At 45.9% G+C, this 21,450-nt stretch overlaps 1 protein-coding gene across 6 annotated transcripts in view; it reads right to left on the bottom strand.

The window, feature by feature from the left end:
- Positions 1-21,450, bottom strand: part of OSBPL2 (oxysterol binding protein like 2) — a 341,693-nt gene that overhangs the window by 137,531 nt on the left and 182,712 nt on the right. For all 6 annotated transcript variants that reach the window (XM_078651596.1, XM_078651593.1, XM_078651598.1 and 3 more), the window contains one exon: positions 14,458-14,592. In XM_078651596.1, coding sequence (XP_078507722.1) covers positions 14,458-14,592 — 135 coding nt within the window. The remainder of the gene's footprint in view (positions 1-14,457; positions 14,593-21,450) is intronic.

The raw sequence follows: 21,450 nt of genomic DNA, 5'->3' as shown, positions 1-21,450 counted from the left end.
GGAAGTCCAAGGCCATCAAGGATGCCCTAGCGCCAAAATCTCCAACAGAGAAAAGAAGCTTCCTCGGCATGGCCACCTACTGTGGCCGATTCATACCGGGCCTAGCCACTCGGAGCGAACCGCTACGAGCACTGACCAAGACGGATGCCACATGGCAGTGGGTCCCGAAGGAGGATGAAGCTTTCCAGGGAATCAAAGATGCCCTCCTGGAAAAAGCCACTCTCTCATACTTTGACCCTACGAAACGCACGGAGGTGATCGTTGATGCCAGCCCGGTGGGTCTTGGTGCGGTGTTGACCCAGGAACATGAACCCGGCCAGTGGACGGCGTTGGCTTTTGCAAGCAAAGCCCTGACCCCAACCGAAACCAGGTATGCCCAGATCGAGAGGGAGGCTCTCGCTATTAAATGGGCCTGTGGCCATTTCCATCTGTATCTACGAGGACACTCGTTTGTCATGGTCACCGACCATCAACCCTTGGTATCCCTCTTCAAGGGAACTGCTCCACACCCGCCACCTCGCATTGAACGATGGGTAATTCAATTACAACCATACGAGATGGAGGTGATATATCGCCCAGGGGCCAAGAACCCTGCCGACTACCTGTCGCGCCACCCCGACCAGAACCAGAGTCAGGGGACGACGACTGCGATGAATATGCCCAGTGGGTAGCACTCACGTCATGCCCTCAAAGCATGACAATAGAAGACATCAAAGAAGCAGCCGCTGCCGATAACATCTACATGAGGTCGCTGCAGGCCGTTCGAGAAGGCTCGTGGACTGACTATCTACGCCCACCCAATTCCTGGTCCGTGGAAGTCAAGGAATCCCTCACGAAAATGTGGCGAGTCAGGCATGAGCTAAGTGCAACTGAAGAAGGAGTGTTATTGAGAGGGTCACGTCTGGTCATTCCCCAGAGCCTAAGGCACCGGGCAGTACAACTCGCCCACGGGGGCCACCAAGGCACCACCACGATGAAGGCGCGCATGAGGGAAAAGGTGTGGTTCCCGGAGCTGGAGAGCATGGTGGAGGAATATGTGAGGAGCTGCATGGCCTGCCAATTAACAAGTGACCCCGAGAGACCCGCACCGGTGATCACCGAGGAAGCTTGCACGTCTCCCTGGACCAAGGTCAGCGTGGATTTTGGGAGCTTCCCGGGAGAAGGACATACACTAGTGGCCATCGACGCCTACTTGAAATACCCATTAGTGGAGAGGGTAGTTTCCACGGCATTCACACACGTGGGGCCAGCATTGGAAAAAATATTCTCTATGTTTGGGTATCCGTCAGAGATAAGGAGTGACAACGGACCACCCTTCCAAGGAGCTGAGTTTGCCACGTTCCTTCGGCAAAGGGGGATCCAGCACCGTCGCATCACACCTCAATGGCCCCAGGCAAATGGGGACGTGGAGAGGTTTATGCGGACTCTCAACAAAGTGTTCCGAATAGCAATGGTGGAACAGGCTGACCCAGAGCAGAGACTGCATGAGTTCCTGAGGGAATACAGAGGCACCCCACACTGCACCACCCAAAGCAGCCCATGGACCCTCATGTTCCAAGGACCACGGAGAGACCTCCTCCCCAATGCCCCTGGTTGGACACCACCTCCGACTGCCGTAGAAGAAACTCAGGAACGGAGACGACTAGGAAACCAACGGGCCAGCCGATGCAGGAGGGCCACCCCCAGAAGCCTAAGCCCGGGGACCAGAGTAATCATAAGGAATAGACGCCCTGGGGGAAAGTTCCAAACTCGATATGAGCCAGGCACTTGGACCGTAACGGCCACAAAGGGCACCATGGTCACCGCCCAAAAGTGGGAAGAGGAGGTATCAAGAAATGCCTCGTGGTTCAAGGCCATACCACCGGGATCCAGACAGTGCCCGGAGGCAGCGGAGAGAGACAACGAGTTACATGGGGAGACGACTCCTGAAAGAGAGGATACCACACCTCTGGAAGGCCATGTGGAGGAGCTTGAGTCCACACCGGTGCCTCAGACCCCGCCGGCCACGATCAGAGACACTTATTAAGGTACTGACGGTGGTAGGGCCAACACCCGGCGGTACAACCTGAGACCCAACCCACCACCGAGTCAGAAGCTAAAAGACTATGCCTGCCTGCTGAGACCCTGAAGCTGTCATCAAGGTACACGCAAGTACCTAGGCATTTTGTTTGAACTGTTTTGCAATACAGGACTGCCTTTATTCGTTGTTGAAAAAAAATCATATAGTTGGATAGGGATGTAATGATGGCAACGGTCTAGTTGCCGTACGCACGCACGCATCCCTACATCCGCAGGCCAGGCGTGGCCTGCGGGGAGGAATAAAAGGAGGACGTGCGCACGCACACGTCACTTCCGACTAACACCAAGTGTCGGACTGAGTTACTGCGCTGAGCGCTACCAGCCCCCGCGCTACAGCGTTAGGCCAACCTGCGGCCTAAGGTGCACCCTACCCCCAGCACACAACAAATTGCACAAAAAGGCACCCTTCTACTGGGAACACGTGAACATTGATAACTTTAATATCCCCTGACAAACGGACATAACCTAAATACAAAGCTTCCATGTGGTAGAACACAAATGTTTTTCAGGAATGAATTGCAGTGTACAAAACTGTACTTCATCTAGAAACTGTGTTTTGCATACTTGCATAACACATTACTACATACTCTAGTTTTACGCATGTAAGCACTACACATTAACAAACCGAGAATGATGAAAGGCTGAGTTAGGCTTTCTGTGAATCTAATTGGGATCACAGCAAATGTTAGAGGCGAGGGTTAAACTTGGTGCGACTCCCATTCCTGTTAAATGACAATCACTGGACATGCATTACTGCATTTTGCTGTCTGGTTAAGGCCAATACATTCCAAGGCATTTTAGTGAATTACATTTGTGCTTAGAGAAAGAAATTGGATGTGTGACCTGTTAACACGTTAAGTCACATTGGCAGAAAGGACTGAAAACCAAATTCTGACAGACATATATATGGATACAATTCCCTCAGGCATGTTTTTATACTTATGCGACCTTAAAGCAAGTATTGTCAAAACCAATAGAGCTGGCATTGGTTGCCAGCCTTTTAGCTTGCCAAAGCTTGTTTTGCTTGGTCATGGTTTTAATTAACCTTTATTGTTGGAAAAACTGCCAGTCACCCATAAAATATCAAAACAATATTGGCTAAAATCTGAAATGTTTTGGTATCAAAAAAGCACACATTTCCGTTTAGTCCCTGGCAATGAAGAGAACTAATTTGTGCACAAATGTGTCCCTTGTGAAAGAGGAGAATGCAGTCACTCACAGTGCAACTGGGTAATGGCTGAAGTGGGCTGACCCATGCTCTATGCTATAGTGAGTGGCAAAATAAATGTGAATGGCGCAATAACAGATCAATAGAGGAACAGGTCTGGCCTAAAGTCCCTTTCAGTAAGTATGCAATATGTATAATTTTTGTAAAATCATGGAGTCATTTCAATTGCCAGACCTAAAAATACGCAAAGGGACAAGTAGAAGAATAAGACAATTTCAAACTGCCGGCAGTTTGAGTTGTCGTGATCTCTTTCCAATAACCAGTCAATGGGAACACAAGCCCCTTTGGGATAGCAGATACACTTACCCCCACCCACAGACAATAAAATAAAAAACAGAAGAAAAATTACCACAGTAAAACAAAAAGGAAGATCTAAAAAAAAAAGGCAACAAATTGATGACTTAGGAAAGACAGAAGTACAATGAGAAAACTCTGAATGTTGTTTTAGAACTTGATCATTCATTACCATGATCACTTTAAGATAGCAGACAGTGCACTAGCACAAGCGTGCATGGGTGGGGAGGGCATCTTGGAATGTTTTTATGTTTACTTATAGCAAACCCATTCCGAAACTGCCACCGATGCACTCACAGGCACTAAGAGGACTGTCTTATTACAGGTCATTACAGGCACTAACTCCAGTTCTTACAATGTCACCTAAAAATTATTGATTTCAGCTACATTAATGGAATTAGTTCTCTGGAGGCAAAAACGGACTACAACACCCAGAATGTGTTAGGCTATCACACAAGCGTCCAAGACAGGAAACAATATCTGCAATGACCTGGAGGGAAGTGGTCACTCTAATACTCAACTCATGCTCTCCCAATGGCAGTCATTTTGCACTGGAAGCCACTAATGTGAGGTTATCACATAGTGCACAGGCAAAATGGGGCCACTCACATGATCTTACCGACACTTTAAGAGAGAATTAGACGAACACCATGTGACCAAATGCGCCTATAAGTATGTTATATATTGCTTTTTGGATAAAACAGTTTGGCGAGTCAGCCTAAGCTGCTAAGTAAAGACAAAAGACATTTTACAAAATTAGTAGAGAATGTTAATTAAAGCAACTGCTTAGGAATACATTCTCGGTAGAGCAGTACCTTGTCAGCACTCTAAAACTTCAGGCACCGGAGGAGGAGCTTGGCGGGCATCCGAGATGGCCGCGTGAGCACAGCGCTCTCCGGACCCCCGCCACTCCCGGCATGATATCCTGAACATATCCTGACTTTTCACGAGGATTTGTGTGGAGGACGCTGGGCTGATCGTCCTGGAACTTTCGGAATTTGATTCTGACCCGGGGTGCTGGAGTTACGGTGATTCGAACTTTTGGGATCCGCCCTTGAGGTACGCCCGGGACTGGGTGAGGCTCTGTGGCCGTCTTGGAGTTGAACAACAGCGGCAGGGGGATTGGACTTGTGGGTCCCCCTCTTAAGTTTCGGTTTCGATTCTGCCTCAGACTGAGACATCTGGCAGGGGAGTCTGGCCTGGGCTGGGTCCGGGGCACGAGACGGCTGTCGGGCCTTTGGCTGGCTTATTCTCCTATCTGCTTGGCTCTATCCTGGTGGTACCCTTTTGGCGGCTCTTTGATTCCGAGGCCTTATTTTCCTGTGCCCATTCCATCGAGCCTGGTGAATCTCTTGTGACGCAGTTTCCAACATGGCGGGCAGAGGGGACCGAGAGACACGGAAGACCAAGACACCCCTGCGCGGGGGCCCGGTCCAGTCTAACGTTATGGACCGTTACACCCACCCGAAGGGGTCCCCCGGAGCCGCCCTGCCCGGTCCAAGTGCTGCTGAACACATCGTGGACGCGTCAACGGAGCCGTCCTTGCAGGACATCATGGGCGCCATTTCTGGCATGAGGGAGACGATAGGCCAACAATACGAGGCCTTGGCCCACAAAATCGACACCGTGGTCATTGATGTGAACTTGATTCGAGCCGACCTATCGAAAACCAATGAGAAGGTGAAATCATTGGATCTCAAGTCATCCAGCCTCACGACGGACGTCTCGGAGATACAGACGGAGATTGGTAATCTCCGTAGGGTGAACGAGTTCATGACCCGGCGCCTGGAGGACTTTGAGAACAGGGCACGTCGCTGTAATGTGCGCGTGGTTGGCGTTCCGGAGAATCCAGAACCTCACTCTGTTGATCTCCTGGTTGAGGACCTGATCCAAAACTATCTCTCTCCGTCTGGACTGAGTAAATTTTTCGCAGTAGAGCGTGCTCATCGAGTTCCGGGGGGCCAGGGTAAGCCAGGTGCCCCGCCGAGGCCTATTGTTGCGAAACTCTTCCATTATAGGGATCGGGACGCTATCCTGCAAGCATCACGTGTGAAGGGCCCGGTGGCCTTTGAGAACGCCACAGTGAACTTTTATCCGGACTTTTCCCAACAGGTCCAGAAACAGCGTATGGGCTTCCGTGGTGTCAAGAAGCGTCTTCGGGACATGGAGTTACGCTACGCTATGCTGTTTCCGACCAGGCTGCGAGTGGAGTACAATGACCGAACCTTTTTCTTTGATCGGCCAGATTCTGTGAACGACTGGCAGGACTCTCTGCCTGGCCGACCTCCTGCGACTGAGTCCGACGCCCACCCGGGTGGTGCTGAGGGTGGTGTGGAGAGCTGAACAATTCGTCTACGCCTGGGCCCTCGTATAGAGTAAACTCTTCCGGGATTCTATGCCTAAGTGCCTCTACTGTTTGTGTGTTTTCCTCGTTATCGGTCTTGATCGGGGTGGCGGTGGGCCAGAGCCTTTCCTCCTCCGGGGTCTTTTTGTAGAATGGGGGTTCTTGGGCGACAGGCACACTGCATGTTGGGGTGGCTTTTTAGCATTTTGCAGGGGTGCAGGGTGGGGGGTGTTTTCTTGATTGTTGGGGGGTGGGTGGTTGGGAAGTTCGATGTTTGTGTGTTATGTTCTCAAGGCGACTTTATCTTGCTACTGATGGTTTTTATGTCATGCTCATGGAGGAGGGGTTTCGGCGTTGCTGTGTGGGATGGGGGGTAGCGGGTTGAGGTTTGTTTCGTGGAATGTTAATGGTCTGGGGGATCGTATTAAGCGGAATGTGGTGTTGAAATGTTTACGACGTTTATCTCCAGATATTGTTTTTCTGCAGGAGACTCATTTGGTGGGCAATACTTGTCGTGCGATGAATAGGTGGGGCTATCGCCTTGCCGCACATTCGGGGTTTACCACGGGTTCCAGGGGGGTGGGTATCCTTGTTCGGGCTTCCCTCCCCCTAGCTATTGATGATGTGATCCTTGATGATCGGGGGCGATATGCTGTCCTCGTGGGTCGTACCCTCTCTTTATTTGCTGTTTATGTCCCCCCCGGCCTGCAGACTTCTACCTTTTCCGATTTGGGCCGTGTTTTGTTGGACCTCCCTAATAGTACTCTCTTCATAGCAGGTGACTTTAATTCTGTGTTCTCCGGTCTACACGATTGCCACCCCCCTAGGGACACTCCTTCGGCCCAACAGTGGCTGGGTGGGTTTCTAGACACGTTTGGTTTGGTGGATTGCTGGAGGCTTATGCATCCTACTCAGCTTCAATACACTTTCCACTCTGGGGCCCATGGGAGTTTGTCTAGACTGGATTATTTCCTGATGCCTGCGGCCCAGTCGCCGGCGGTGCGTGAGATTAGACACCTCCCCCGGGGCATTTCCGATCATTCTCCGCTCTGGCTTTGTTTTGAGATGGGGGTGGAGGCGGCGGGCCGGGTTGCTCCTATCAACCCATGGTACCTTACCTCCCCCGAGACCCGCAACCTTTTAACTAAGTCTTTGGACGCCTATTTTTTGGACAACGAGGGATCCGTTTCCTCTGCGATATCCCTGTGGGAGGCCTTTAAGACAGTGATTCGTGGACAGGCCCTTTCCCTTATTGTTGAATCCAAGAGGGCGAGGGATCGGGAGGTGGTGGACCTCGAGAGGGAGATTGCTGAAAGGGAGGCTGCCTTAGAGTCGGAAGTCACATCTGATATACTCCATGCCCTGGGTCTGAAACAATTTGCTTATAAGTCTTTGGTCACGGATGCGGCCAAACAGATGTTCCGGGAGCAACAGGGCCGTCTGTATGATGTGGGGGACAAGGCGGGCAAATTATTGGCGTGGTTGGATAAGAAGGAGAGGGCGAATCGTGTGGTGCCTGTGATTCAATCGTCGAATGGTGTGAGAGTGACGGACCCGATTGGAATAGTTGCATGTTTTGCTGAGTATTATCGTGTGGTTTATACCCCTGTGTCTGGACGGGATGTTGCTGACTCTCGCCTTCTGTTGCGCGATATAGCTTTGCCCAGTGTCTCCGATTTAGACTGTAAATCGTTGGAGTCCCCTTTTACTACTGACGAGATAGCTACTGCCATTCGCTCACTCCGTTCGGGCAAAGCCTTGGGCCCGAACGGGTTGCCAATTGAACTGTACAAGCTACGTCCTGATAAGGTGGCGCCCTATCTTCACGACATGTTTTTGGAGTCCCGGGAACGGGGTGTTCTCCCGTATGATCAGCGTCTGGCTACGATAGTCGTAATTCCCAAGGACGGTAAACCGCGGGACCTTTGTTCGTCTTATAGGCCCATTTCCTTGTTAAACGTTGAGCCCAAGGTCCTGGCTAAGCTCCTGGCGACCCGCCTCTTGTCGGTCATTAGTGACTTGGTTCATCCGGATCAATCCGGATTTATCCCACATCGCAACACGGCTCTTAACCTACGTCGTCTCCACGGTGCTGTTGCGAGGGCGGGGCTTCTGACGGAACCGGCCATTTTGGCCTCGTTGGATGCCTCGATGGCTTTTGACACAGTGGAGTGGCCCTATCTTTGGGCTGCTCTTGAAAAATTTGGTTTTGGTCCTGAGTTTATCGGTTGGGTGAAGTTGTTATACGCTGAACCCTTAGCGCAGGTAGTGGTGAACGGTAGAGTTTCTGTTCCCTTTTGCCTTGATAGGGGGACCCGTCAGGGTTGCCCCTTGTCTCCGTTGCTTTTTGCGCTCGCCCTGGAACCGTTAGCTGCGTGGCTTCGATGGGAGCCTTCACTCAAGGGGATCCGTTGGTCACCGGACTTTGAGGACCGCGTCTCACTTTACGCGGATGACATTCTTTTGTATCTTACTTCCCCGCGTAAATCTCTAAATGTTTTATTTGATGTTCTTATCTCGTTTGGAGCTAACTCGGGCCTAGTTATTAATTGGGCTAAGTCCTGCGTGTATGTTCTTTCGGGTGTTTTGCCCCCATTGCCGGACAGATTTCCTATCCAGGTGGTCCAGTCTGGCTTCCAGTATTTGGGGATCTTTATTACGCTGGACTCCTCACTCCGATTCGAGCGCAATCTCCTCCCCCCGCTTCTTAGACTGCGACTAGATGTGGCCCGTTGGCGTAAGCTGCCCCTGTCTCCTCTGGGCAGGGCAGCCCTTTTTAAAATGATGTCCTTGCCGCGGTTCCTCTACGCACTTCAGAATTCTTATGACGACGTTCCCGCTACCTATTTCCGAGAGATCGAGAGTCTTCAAAGACAACTGATCTGGGACGGGCGTCCACGTATTGCCCTTGCGAAACTCACCATCCCTTGGTATGACGGGGGCATGGCGCTCCCCGACATCAAGAGATCTTATTGGGCTGCCCAGCTGTCTGCCATCAACCACGCGATGTATTCGCCGGGTCGGGATCCGGCCTATGAGATGGATAGACTCCAGCTGCCGGGAGGGGACTTTAATAGAGCGCTTTATTCTAGATCGGCCGGGCGCCATCTTGTGGGCCCGTCCAGGATCGCAGTCACTGTGTGGCGCACCGCGCATGTGAGTTTGGGCTGGGAGAATCGACTGACACTAGCGACGCCGCTTTATGCCTCTGAACGTTTGGGGTGTCTCTGGTCTACTAAGGGATTCGACCGCTGGGATATGTAAGGTGGGTGATCTCTGTGCGAAAGGTTGCGTGAAGTCATTCCAGACCCTTAAGGCAGAATACGACTTGAGTGATAGAGAGTTTTTTCGGTATCTGCAGGTCCGGCATGCCCTGGCCTCGGTTCTAACTCCTGGTGTGACCCTGCCAGAGTCTTCCCCCCTTGAAGATCGTATACTAGATGGGCACCTGCCTGATAGTACTATCTCCCTTATTTATAAAAAATTGATTCATAGTCGCGCCGACCTGTTGGTCCGCCTTAGGGAGCTGTGGGTCGGTGACGGATTGGAATTAGATGACGAGGATTGGCAGTCAGCACTCTCTTCTCCTAAGGAGGTTGCCATTCCCGCCCGTCTTCGTTTGGTGCAACTTAAAATCCTCCACCGCGTGTATGTAACTGGCCCGCGCCTGGTTGTAATGGGTTTTTCCCCGGATGGCTTATGTAAGCGTGGCTGTGGGATGAGTGGTACATTTATGCATATACTTTGGGAATGCCCGTTGGTAGCGGCCTACTGGATTGATGTACTTGATGTGATGACTGTCGTGACTGGTGTTGCCCTGCGGCCTGAGGCCCGACGATGCCTGTTGAACGTGTGGGAACCCACCGATTATTCTGTGGCCCAGACCAGATGGGCAACCTTGGGGTACATGGTCGCGAAGCGGGACATTGCGCAACTTTGGGGCGCATCCAGACCTCCGGACGTTTCGGTGTGGGAGGATAACATGGACTGGTCCATGTTTCGAGAGAAGACCGTCTATGTGGCTAGGGGCAGACCCAGGGCGTGGACTAAAATTTGGGGTCAGTGGAATGCATATCGTGGAGACATTTGTACCCCTCCCTTGGTTGACACATCCGATGTTGCCCTGTCTCCCTAGGCTGACGTTCCCGAAATCTTTCATTCTCTTTTTAAGATTTTCCTGTCCTCCCTGCTGCCCCCCCCCACCCGGCCTTGCCGAGTCTCATTGATTTACCTTTATCTTCCTGATTAGTGTACTTCCCCTCTGTCATCTGGGCTGACGTGATTGCTACATTCGCCTTGTTTTGGTTTGTTATTTTAATGTTTAAGACAAAACTGTTGTGTCCTGTCATATGCTTTGTGCAATATTTAATCTGTGATTTGGGCCTGGCCACGGAGATTAATGTTTACTGCATGGTACCTGCTTTGCGAATTAGCGGCCAGCCCGTGTGGTTGTAGGCCCATCTTTGTACTTTTTATCTGATTGCTCAATAAAAGTTTTTAACCCAAAAAAAAAAAAAAAAAAAAACTTCAGGCACCACAGGCATACCAGATGGTATAATGTCACAGCATAAATTGAACACTGCATCCCATGTTTGTGTATGTATGCGGTGCAGAACAATTAGAAAAAAGTACAAGGCAGACGAGATAAATGGTACAGTAGTAATGGTAGCAGAACGAAACAGCACAATTACATCATGGATAAGACTCCCAGTTTTCTAGTGTATTGATTTTTACAAATAAAGAAAGAAAATCGTGTTTCCTCTCTGTATTCATTTTTAGAAGCAAAAACAATGAACATAATTTGTATTCTTTTTAATGACTTTCTATGCCATCATTCATGAATTCCAGGCCAATAGCTGTGCAGATTGACAGCACATGGATTCTAAAAACGGGATGGGATTTCTTTAAATATGATGAGATTTCCTTAAACTCCATAGATCAATATTTGTTATAATGCCAATATTTTCATTTTGTGTACTGTTTTGTTATATTATATTTCGCTTTGCAATGTGGTAAAACCAAAAAGGCGTCAAAGTATGTGTGCACCTTTATCTATTCAACAAACATGGCAATATACAAGTGACGATTTCATATGTTCACAAAACTAACAATAAAAATGGATAAATAATGATAAGATGGCCCAAAAAAATATATAGATAAATACAGACGGAAATGTTCATAAAACCAGGAGCCATAATCATGAACGTCACCCCCATCAAAAGTACGATGAAGAACATCACCCCATCATATGTACAATGAACAACATCTAAAAGGACCGCAGATGAAGGGAAGCACGTTTACAGCATTTTAGCCCATTTGTACGAAATCCTGAAATAGAGATCTGTAGAAATCACTATTTGGGAATCGCAAAACTGAATGTATGTACCCACTGATTTCTTAATAGTGATATCTACGGATTCGCATTTAGGAAATTGCAATTTTGGAAATCAGCAAATGACATTGATAATGGCACATAACCGAAACGCGTCTGTTTTTTTTGGTTCCTGCAATAAAGAATTTTGCATGTACCCAGTGAGTGCTGGTCTTTTCCTTTGGAGTATTGGAAAATTATATATACATACACACATATAGATAGATATATATATATATCTATATATCTATATGTGTGTATATATACACACACACACACATACAGATATATACACACACATATATATATATATATACATACACACATTTTTAAATATATTTCGGGTACAATTAAAAGTATATTGCTCAATCAACCAGAGTGAACTTAATTTGGCCCATATAAACTGCAGTATGTCAAATTAGAAGATACCTTATATATAATTGAAGGCATATAGCAATTAATGTGGGGAACCTACCAATTTATAGGACCAAGGCACAGTATGGGGAAACTTTGCCTTTTCCTTAGACCCTTGACTTCATGTGTATTGCTGATTCCTGAGAAGGTTTGTTGCCTCCTGTCTTTTTTATTTACTTGTAGTCCTGGTCAGTTTATATGCCATGGCCCTTTACCCATGCAACTTCACTAACCATAGGGACTTCTTGAAGCCCTCTTGCTCTATGTTTCCAATCAAGTGGTTTTAAAGACTACACCATTCACTGACTCACGCCAGATATTTGCCTGTATTTGGTAAGAGAATATTTTATAGTCCTCATCAACTATGCAATTTAAGCACAGTAAATTCTGAATTCGTCATCTCATGGTTTTCCATTTCTTTAGGTATTTGCTTTTGCCTACCAACCATTTTCTCCTCCAATGCCTTGGCCCCATAAATTGCAAGGGCTCCCACATTGAATGGTGTACAGCTTCAATTATATTACGAGAAGGTAAGTCTTCTCAACAACTGGACTCCACTATTTTCTGGCCCTTTGATCCTTTTACTCCTGACCTCTTCCTTATCCTGTTCTGTTGCCGTCTCCAAAATGTCACCGACACTGCCCGATGAGGACCCTGGTTAAATTAAATGTTGGGGTCGAAATGTCAACACCTTCATAATCATGGACTGTAATGGCCTCCACCTAATTGATTGGTACAACTAGAAGGGCAGAACTAACCTATGGAATCCTTTGTGTGCCACTGAAATCATTTTTACAGCCATGTTGTTTATATGGGTTCATCTGTATGATCCACACTATTGCCACAATTAAATGTTTACATTTGTAGTACCTTTTACTATATAACTTTGCTGCTCACATATCCAGAACTATTTCTTTCTTTTAGAATATAATTAGTCTGTGTTAATTTGAACATTTTCTGGTATCCAGTACATATATGTAATGCAAACGATAATTCAATTGCCGACGATTTGTTTTGAGGTCTTCTAAATTACATGACACTTTGTATGCCATATGGGGTGAATTATTGTATCCCCGAATTAGCCAAACTACTGTTAACTGTACTCAATGAAAGCACATCTTTTTCTATATAGTGATATCCAGGTAAGAAGAGTTACTGGGCCATGCTCTTCAATTTTATACACATCCGTGCGTCGCATTATTTCGATACAGCTACTTTGACCCAGGTAGTAACACAATTAGAAAAGCAACACTGAAAGAGGGAACAAGCTCAGCCAGAGGGGTGAAAACAAAAACTGCTGCTGAGCCTGTGGAGAGCGTTACAGAAGTGTTTGAGAACACACAGCAGTAGCTTAGATAAGTGAAGACACCCCCTGCTTTCAGAAAGAGACTCAAAAGAAACACTGGATAAAGAGTCACCTTTCTGAAGGTTCTTCATCTCCGAGACAGAAGAAACTTTAATGGAAAGCAACAGGAAGCAACCGGTTCGATCATAAAATGCCCCAGTGACATGCAGACCAGCAGAAGTGGCTAGACGTATCAATCTAAAGATGGTTCTCAGAGCCCGAGACACCTGTCCCACAGAGACAGAGGAGACTTCAGGCTGCACAGTACCACTACAAATTGATGCCATGTCAAGTGGGTCACAAAACAAGTTGGGACCTCACACTCCAGGTTAGATGAAAACCAATTAAAGGTCATCAGACAATGAACACTAGTGTAAATTAAAACGATAACGGTACTGTGCTGGATATCTTCCCACTGCGAGAAAGCACTCCTATTCACACCATGAGGTAAGAATAACACTAATCTGTAGATCATTGCACTGCATCGCAAGACAGGAATTGTGTAGAGAGAATACAAAAAGTTATCTATGGCCCAAAGCACACTTACAAGACATTTATCAGGCACATCATGTATTTCCAAAGGTTTCTTTAACAGAAATGTTAGTATCCTGAGTCATAATCGGGGTTCGATTCTGCTCAAGTTCATCCGTGGGTTTGTCCTGTAGACTAACAGTCTGCTCTAAGGGTCACCTTCTGCAGGCGAGGCAAGATGCTATTCAGTTGCCACACCACATCAAGGCAATGCAATGTGCTACATTCAAGACCACAAAGAGCCAGTACCACCTGAAGCCGACAATTACATCCCCTTATCCAGCAAGTTGAGTTCAGGAGGTGCATTAGCGCGTATTCCCTACCTCCACCACGAGCTAGACAACTGTTGGAAGCCTTTTCTTGGCACTCAAGCTAAGAGTTCTATTTTTTTTTTATTTAGCGCTTCAAAGAGCATTCCCGCACGACATATAACGGATGTTATTATCGCCAAATACAAGGCTACTCAATTTATCGACCATGGAAGGTTGAGTATGGATTGTCAGGATTCAAACTCGTGATCTGCAGATCACCGATATCTCAGCTCAATGAAGGCTTCTTGCTGCCATGAAGATGGACGCTGCACGCTCAAACATTTCTCAAAAGAAATGCAAGACATATTCAGCAACAATAAAGAATCCATCTCAGAGAATCACTTCTATAACAGCAAGATAGGCAATCATGGTGTATATTTTTTTAATGGTGGAAACATTTTAAATACAAATTAGGCCCGGACTTGAGCACTTCTGTCATGTCGATTTGGCATTAATGTCAACTTTATTTGAGCAACTACAAACAGAAACAAATGTGAACCAACTAAAACCCCCAAAACGCAGTCAAGGGTAGGCACTCACCTGCATCCTGGCTACAGGGTCCGAGAGAGAGCAGGCCTTGTTGATGAGGTAAATGTGCTCCATGTACTCTGTGATCCTCTGCAGGAAACTCATGGGCTCATTGAAGGCAATAGGCATTGTAATTTTTGACAATTCCTAAAAGCAAGAAAAGAACGCTGTCAATAGACGCACTGAACACAACATCAATATTCGCTATTCTTGCTGCCAGTGTGATTCGCGTTTTAATGCACCTAAAGAGACTTCAACTGACTGCAGAGAACACGAACAATGTGCATTTAGATCCCTGGAAATTCAGAGTAGGGAGAAACCTCCTGAACTTGTTCCCCTGCCACAGGAGACAGAGACAAGACTTTTCCACGTTTAGCCTCAGTATCATTAGCCGGGATGGTGAAGGTCTTTCTGCAAGACTCAGTAACTAGATTAAAGACATCTGCACATACATTTTAATTCCTGCAGCTCCCCATCTGCAGAACCTCTGCAATGGGAAAACCTTGCTGCCACCACAATTAGCTTGATAGCTACATTCAATGAGGTGTCAAGATCCTCCTATAGAAGGCTTAATGTAGGATATCTGTTCACTATTTTAGAGGAACTCTCTAGTGAGCACAGAGCAGATAACCATCCCTCTCGAGCCAAACCCACTTGCAAAGGAAACAGAAAACACTGAACGTTCTGTTTTTCACTGCAGCCGACTAGGACATACATGAATTTGAGAGGTGACTCTAGTTGTGGGCTGAGGGAGAGGTACATACAAAAATAAACTGAAGATATAGCTTGTACCTCCAAAGACTATGCTGCTGTATTGCCAAGAGTCAAGTATTTTCAATCTAGAGGCACTTTTTTCAACAAGACTAATGCTATTAGTCCATTATAAAACATTTTAACTTTACTCTGATCCTTTTTTGTTTCAGGTTTGGCTGGATGGTTGGGAGGTGGGGGAGAGGGGATGAGGGTGGCGGGAGGCAGAGCAAAGGGTTTCTACTGAGTGAAGCCCCTTGGCACTTCTGTGGTAATAGAGCTGGTGGAGCTTTCCATAGGGCTTGTTTCAGGCTTGTTGGGGGCTTATATTAACTGTATTGAGTATGGATATGCTGTTGCCACTAATAGTAATTCTTCTTCTCCTTCTATAAGGAGACGCCATTTAGGTTGGGGGTCTCCAAAGCAGGTTTTAGAAGGCTGGATCCATGATAGGCTTCCAGGATAACCACTGTGTATGAAATCTGCCTTTTGTATATGGCCACCCAGGATTTCTCACCTTTTGCTGGACCCAATATGTTTCCGGGCTTAAGAACTCGGTGCACTTTACTGCCGCTAATTTGTAGTAAAGTACCTGTGCTGCCCCTTTAAATATAGATAAATCGGCTAATTCCTAATTGGAACATTCAACATACATACATGTCCCAGTATTGAGAGTAGAAGGTGCACCTAGGGCCTGGAAGTTAAAATGTAATTTGTGGACCACAGCACCTAATGTGCCATCCACTACAGTGACAGTGCAAACATGCCTACCTTGTGCAGCCTGACTGATTCAGTGCGACCTTTTAAAATAGCCCTTTTTGACTAGTAAGAACCTTTCTCATAAATATTAATACATCCTCCCTATGTAAACCTTGTAGCCCAAAAGGTAGGGTGAAAGGTTTTTAAAAGTGGGACCTGTAGACAATTAATATTACCATGTCCTTACAGTGAAAAGGCCCAAAAAGCTATTTCACTGTGGCAGACCTAACTGTCCTATGTAGAAAACCTGAGTGCAGGTTAACATATTAATACTGCTAACTGGGAAAGGGACCGGCTAGAAAAATAATTATACAACTATTTTAAATACCTATTCAAAATCCAATTTAATGGTAAATTCGGATTTTAATGAATATTAAGGAAAAGTAACTTTTGGAATATTACATTTTCCCTGCCTGAAGCTCCTGGAGACTACTTTACATTCACTCTCCAGCTTCTCCCAGCCTGTGCTCAGCCTTGAGTAGGTGTGAATGAGGTGTATATTGCATTCAGTGAGCAAAAAATAGGCCGATCTGAACGTGTACAGATCACTCCTCTGAGCTCAACAGAATATGCAGGGTGGGGGCTGTAGGCCAGTGTCAAATACAGCTTGGCAGGTCTGTTCAGCCACATGTAACACTCTGGAGCACCCTTGAAAGGAAAAGTAAAGGATTGCAAGACAGTTCTTGTGGATCCCCGGTCTAGCTGCTGATGGACTGTGTGTGTTCTACCAGACTTCAGGTAGGACAAGAAACCTCTGTATTTGTAGATGGTACAGAACCTACTTCAAACTGGATTTTAATGTTAGATGTTGCAGACACTTGGATTATCATTGTACACTCCCCACATACCCCCCTAGCCTCAGAGCCTGTTCCGTGTGACCAAAGACTTTCGCTATTTTGAAAATGCCCTGACAAATAGCATTGTGCATTTGTTTGCAGTAAGGCAAACAGGAAATACTGAGAAAGTTGGTAGGGTTGGCCCAGTGAACGTTCACCCACTTGTGAGGGAAAGGCCAGGAGGCATCTCTACCCACTAGTTAGTGGCGAGCATAAATGTGGCACCTCAAGGCACCCACTAAAGGAAACTTTCTGGACCTGCAAAAGATCAGAGGAGGATTCGATCTGCTGTCTGTGGCCTGAGAGGAGCCCTAAAGGACTGCAACAATTCCCTCTTGTACTCAGGACAAAGATGTGGACTCCAAGGTTCAGGTGGATGATCTATGTGGCTACAGGGAGACAACAAGCTTCACGACACCTTCTCCTGGATGCCGCCAGTGGACTAATGGCAACTGAACCATGACCTGACTCTACTGCACGGTGAGGACCTAGGAGCTTTAGAATTCTACTCCTGTGATTGGTTGTGACTTAAAAGACTAAGTCAGAATGTATAATCTTTGACCAGGACGAATAAGGTTGGTGGCTTCGTCCCACACTTCATCGATGTCGACCCCAAATTGCACACCAGCCCCGGTCAACTGCAACCAAAGACTACGTTGGCGCTTTGAAGCTGTATTTTCACTTAAAGATTAAAAAATTAATATCCTTAGTTCCCCTTATTGGATTTATGTCATTTCAGTGTAATTTTGTTTTTTAAATTGTATTCTGTTATTTTCGATTTTGTTTTGGGGTTCCTATTGATTTGCATTTTGACTTTTTTTCTGCTTTGGTATTGCATAAATACTTTAGGTATTGCTCTAAGTTAAACCGGTCTGCTCTGTGCCATAGCTACATGGGTTGAGCTCAGACATATATAGTGACTTTGAGGGTTCACTGTTACAAGGGATGTGGTTATTCTTTGAAGCGGGAAGTTGCCAACCCCAAATAATCAACCAATTTCTTACACACTTGTATGTAAGGTCACAGTATGCAAAGTTAACTTAAGGGGATATTCTTAAAGCCTCCTGTGGAACTGGTCATAGTGGACTAATGCAGGGTTTACAGTCTCCCATGAACACCAGAAAGGATCTCTGTAAAATTCTACTCATTTTCCTAAACCTCCCTCAACCAGTGCTTAATTTGAACTGATCGTTGCAGACGGGGCCCATCGGAAATCATTTTTGGGAACGGGCACATATTTTTCCTCACAATCTTTGATTCAGAGGAAGAGAGAAACAATTACAAAAGAGAGAACAAAGGAGAAAGACGGAAAAACAGTCAAAAAGAAAAAAAACAGGTATAAAAAGGAACCTGTGACAGTGAGATAAACAGGAAGGAGTGCTGGTGGTGGTTTGAAAAGGCAAGAGTGCCTAGTGGTGGATTAAAGAGGCATGAGGTGTAATCAGGACTATGCAGCCTTGGTATTCGGCACCTCCTACATTCAATAGTGTGGGTCGTGGGCATGACCCCTTCCCTTATATTACTGCATTGCCATGGATATTAAGTGCCACAAATGGACGCAGATACATACATACGAGGTCCAAAAAAGGCTTCACAATTAAAACAGATATCACTATAACTTGATTAACTACCACTGATTCCAACAAGATTACAAATCCTCGGTATTTTTATTTTTTTACCAGATATAGTTTAAAATCCATGGGCAATAGAGGACCACAAACCTGGTGCTTGGAGGAAAAATATAATGTTACATTTATGATAATGTCATAATTTTATACAACTCCCTTGTTTATTTTGTCACTACCTTGCACAAATAGGACTTTTAAATTTCCAAACACAGACCTATGGGGATAAGGCAATACAGATCATTAATGGGTGTCAATTATGAAACAATCACTATGTAGGCGTATTTATTTAATTGATAGGTGGGCTAAAACAAACAATTCTTTCAGTCTGCAATACTTAAGAGCTTGGTTGAACTGTGTGTGGGTGGGTGTAGTGCACTGCCACGGTCAGTGCGAATTCAAACAAATACTTTTCTGGGCACCTCTTGTCCGCACTGTGTTTGCGCATGCAGAAATGGCAGCTGGTGTACTGTCGAATATGTTAGAAGTAAATGCCCACTTCCTACAGCTGCCTGGGTGGGAAGCGAGCCAAATCTCCTGCACACTGAAGCCCAAGGGGGTTCCAGGGGCAGCTGCTAGCTAGATAAATATTAGTAAATACTGAACACAAAGTCCAGTTGCACATTTTACAGCATATTTTTCCCAAATGTATAAAGCACCTCCTTCTTCTGTAAAACGTGCTTCCTTGCATTTTTCTATCACACCTCTTTCAAATCATAATCATTCAACGTGGCACAAAATCTGCTTGGAAGTCACATAGCCTTAAAAAGTGAAGCCCTGAATGTTTAAAAGATGTACTATCGATCCCTTTAAGAAAGCACAACATAAACCACTGGGGACAGCTCCTAGAAAATAACCGTATTGTGAAATGGGAAACTCTATATGAAGAAACTCAGGGGTCGATATCAAGATTTTAATTCTACCAACTAAACAGCTGGGTGAACACTTTAAAGAAAAACTGCAAGGTGATGAGATAATTGAACAAAAACTCCTGAACCCAGCTACATTAAAAAAAGAGGTCTCTTACTGGTACTGGGCCCTTATAAGAGGAGGGGAGGAGGATTTCAAAACGCCACAAGATATCTGGGAGAAAGACATGCCCGGCATGGATCACTCAAACCTTTGGCTTTCCTCAAACGCGATCATGGGCCGGGTAGTAAAATCCACCCCCTGGAAGAAAAATCATCTATTCACGATCCACAGATCATACTGGTCCCCAAAAAGGCTTTCTAAAATGACCAATAATGAACAAAAAAGAAAATGCCTGAAATGTGGAGAAGAAAGTGCTGACGATCTACATATGTTCCAGGGCTGCACAGCGCTAAACAACTACTGGGACCAGTTCGGTAAGACCCTCTCTGACGTAGTACACAGGCATTTAAAGGTAAGCGCAGAAACTATTATTTTTGGGATACTATGTAGTGAAACACCCCTGTCTCTAACCAAGGATCAGGAAAATATTATTTTTATCCTGATTCTTCTGGCCAGAAGTGAGATCTGTATAAATTGGGTTAAACCATCTCCCCCAAAACACACAGATTGGCTAAATTCCATATTAAGGGTATATAAGCTGGAGATTCAAAAGAAACGCACGAAAAAAAACAGATTCTGGAATCTTTGGGAAAAATATAACCTGCGACAAACCAGAGGGTCCAATGATTAAGGCAAATGAAACAACGATCTCAAGCTAACCACTTCCCCAGAGTAGTCATAATGACTAGCTCCCCCACTGCCGAAAATCGTGTGCCTTTTGGATCGGACAAAAGAAGGCCCCAATAAAAGGACAAGGCTAGAAAAAGTGTCTTTCAGGGGAAACTCTGGCCCCACATTCCAAAACTCTGAATGAACACTGGGGCCTTTGACTCCTCTTTACCTTAAGATTATTTGCTCGATGAGGACTTCAAAAAAAAAAGAAAAAAGTGAAGCAATTCTGCAGTATAGGTGTATCTTACAGTTTAAGACAGCAAAGCTACCAGCCATGTTACAGAGATCTTACATGCTCGGATAGCTAACCTATCTGTTAGGTTGCATCCACCTTTAAGGCAAAGGCTTTAGACTGCAGAGATCAGAAAATGTCTACACACCATTGTAGGGAATGAAAGTCAGCAGGCTATGGCAGAGAAAAGAGAACACTGTACACAATAGGGGTTAGCCATCCGCAGCAGGCTGGGAACAGGGCCAGGCCAAACCTGCTGCACGAGGCCAAAGGAAATACACTGACTGGGTTGGATGCCCATGGTTGGCAGTCATCATTAAGAGTTTACAGCTGTACTCTGTACAAAACTTACAGTACAACATAGGCTTATGTCTGGTGACTATATGTTTTTATTCTGGCACTATAAGTCTAACCAGTAGGCCAAATACTGTGGACAGTAGATCTAGCATTCTGCTCAAGAGGTACAGGCCTGGATTGAGACAGTTAAGATGTGTGAATGTAGTGGTACTTACGTAACACACACTTTGCTGGAAAGCTCATTGAGCGCTAGTGTACTTGTGAGTGGACCTTAAAATGACCACATCACAAAGCGCGTGAGCATCAGTAGGTATTTTGTGTATGGAATTTGCATAGTTGCGCTAATTAAACCTGGGAAAAGAAACATTTAAGTGGTCTGTGATGGCCTGATTGTACAGAGAGCCATGCTGGGACATCAAGGTGCTTAAATTCTCAAAGGCAATTACTTTCTAGGTGACTATGAAGAGGAATAAATCACATCCTAAAACAAGAACACAACTTATTAGGAGGTTCCTAACATATTCACTAACTGGTAAGCAGCTTCCTAAAAGAAAAGATATCAGCAATATCGCTGTTGAGGTTGAGCACCCTGTAGAATAGCAATAACCATCACTATTGTTAGCGAGATCATTCAGAGGGGATATAAATTGGCAGGTAATGTAGGGGAGAGGAGTTGGCCTAACGGCTAGGGCGCTCAACCTCGGACCTGGGGATCTGGGTTCGAGTCTCGGTAACGACGCCAAAACCTCCTGTGATTCTGGGCAAATCACTTAATCTCCCCGTGCCTAAAATGAATGTGTGT

The sequence above is a fragment of the Lissotriton helveticus genome, chromosome 7, assembly GCF_964261635.1.
Source record: "Lissotriton helveticus chromosome 7, aLisHel1.1, whole genome shotgun sequence".
Taxonomy (NCBI): Eukaryota; Metazoa; Chordata; class Amphibia; order Caudata; family Salamandridae; genus Lissotriton; species Lissotriton helveticus.
This window is presented reverse-complemented; position numbering and strand designations above follow the sequence as displayed.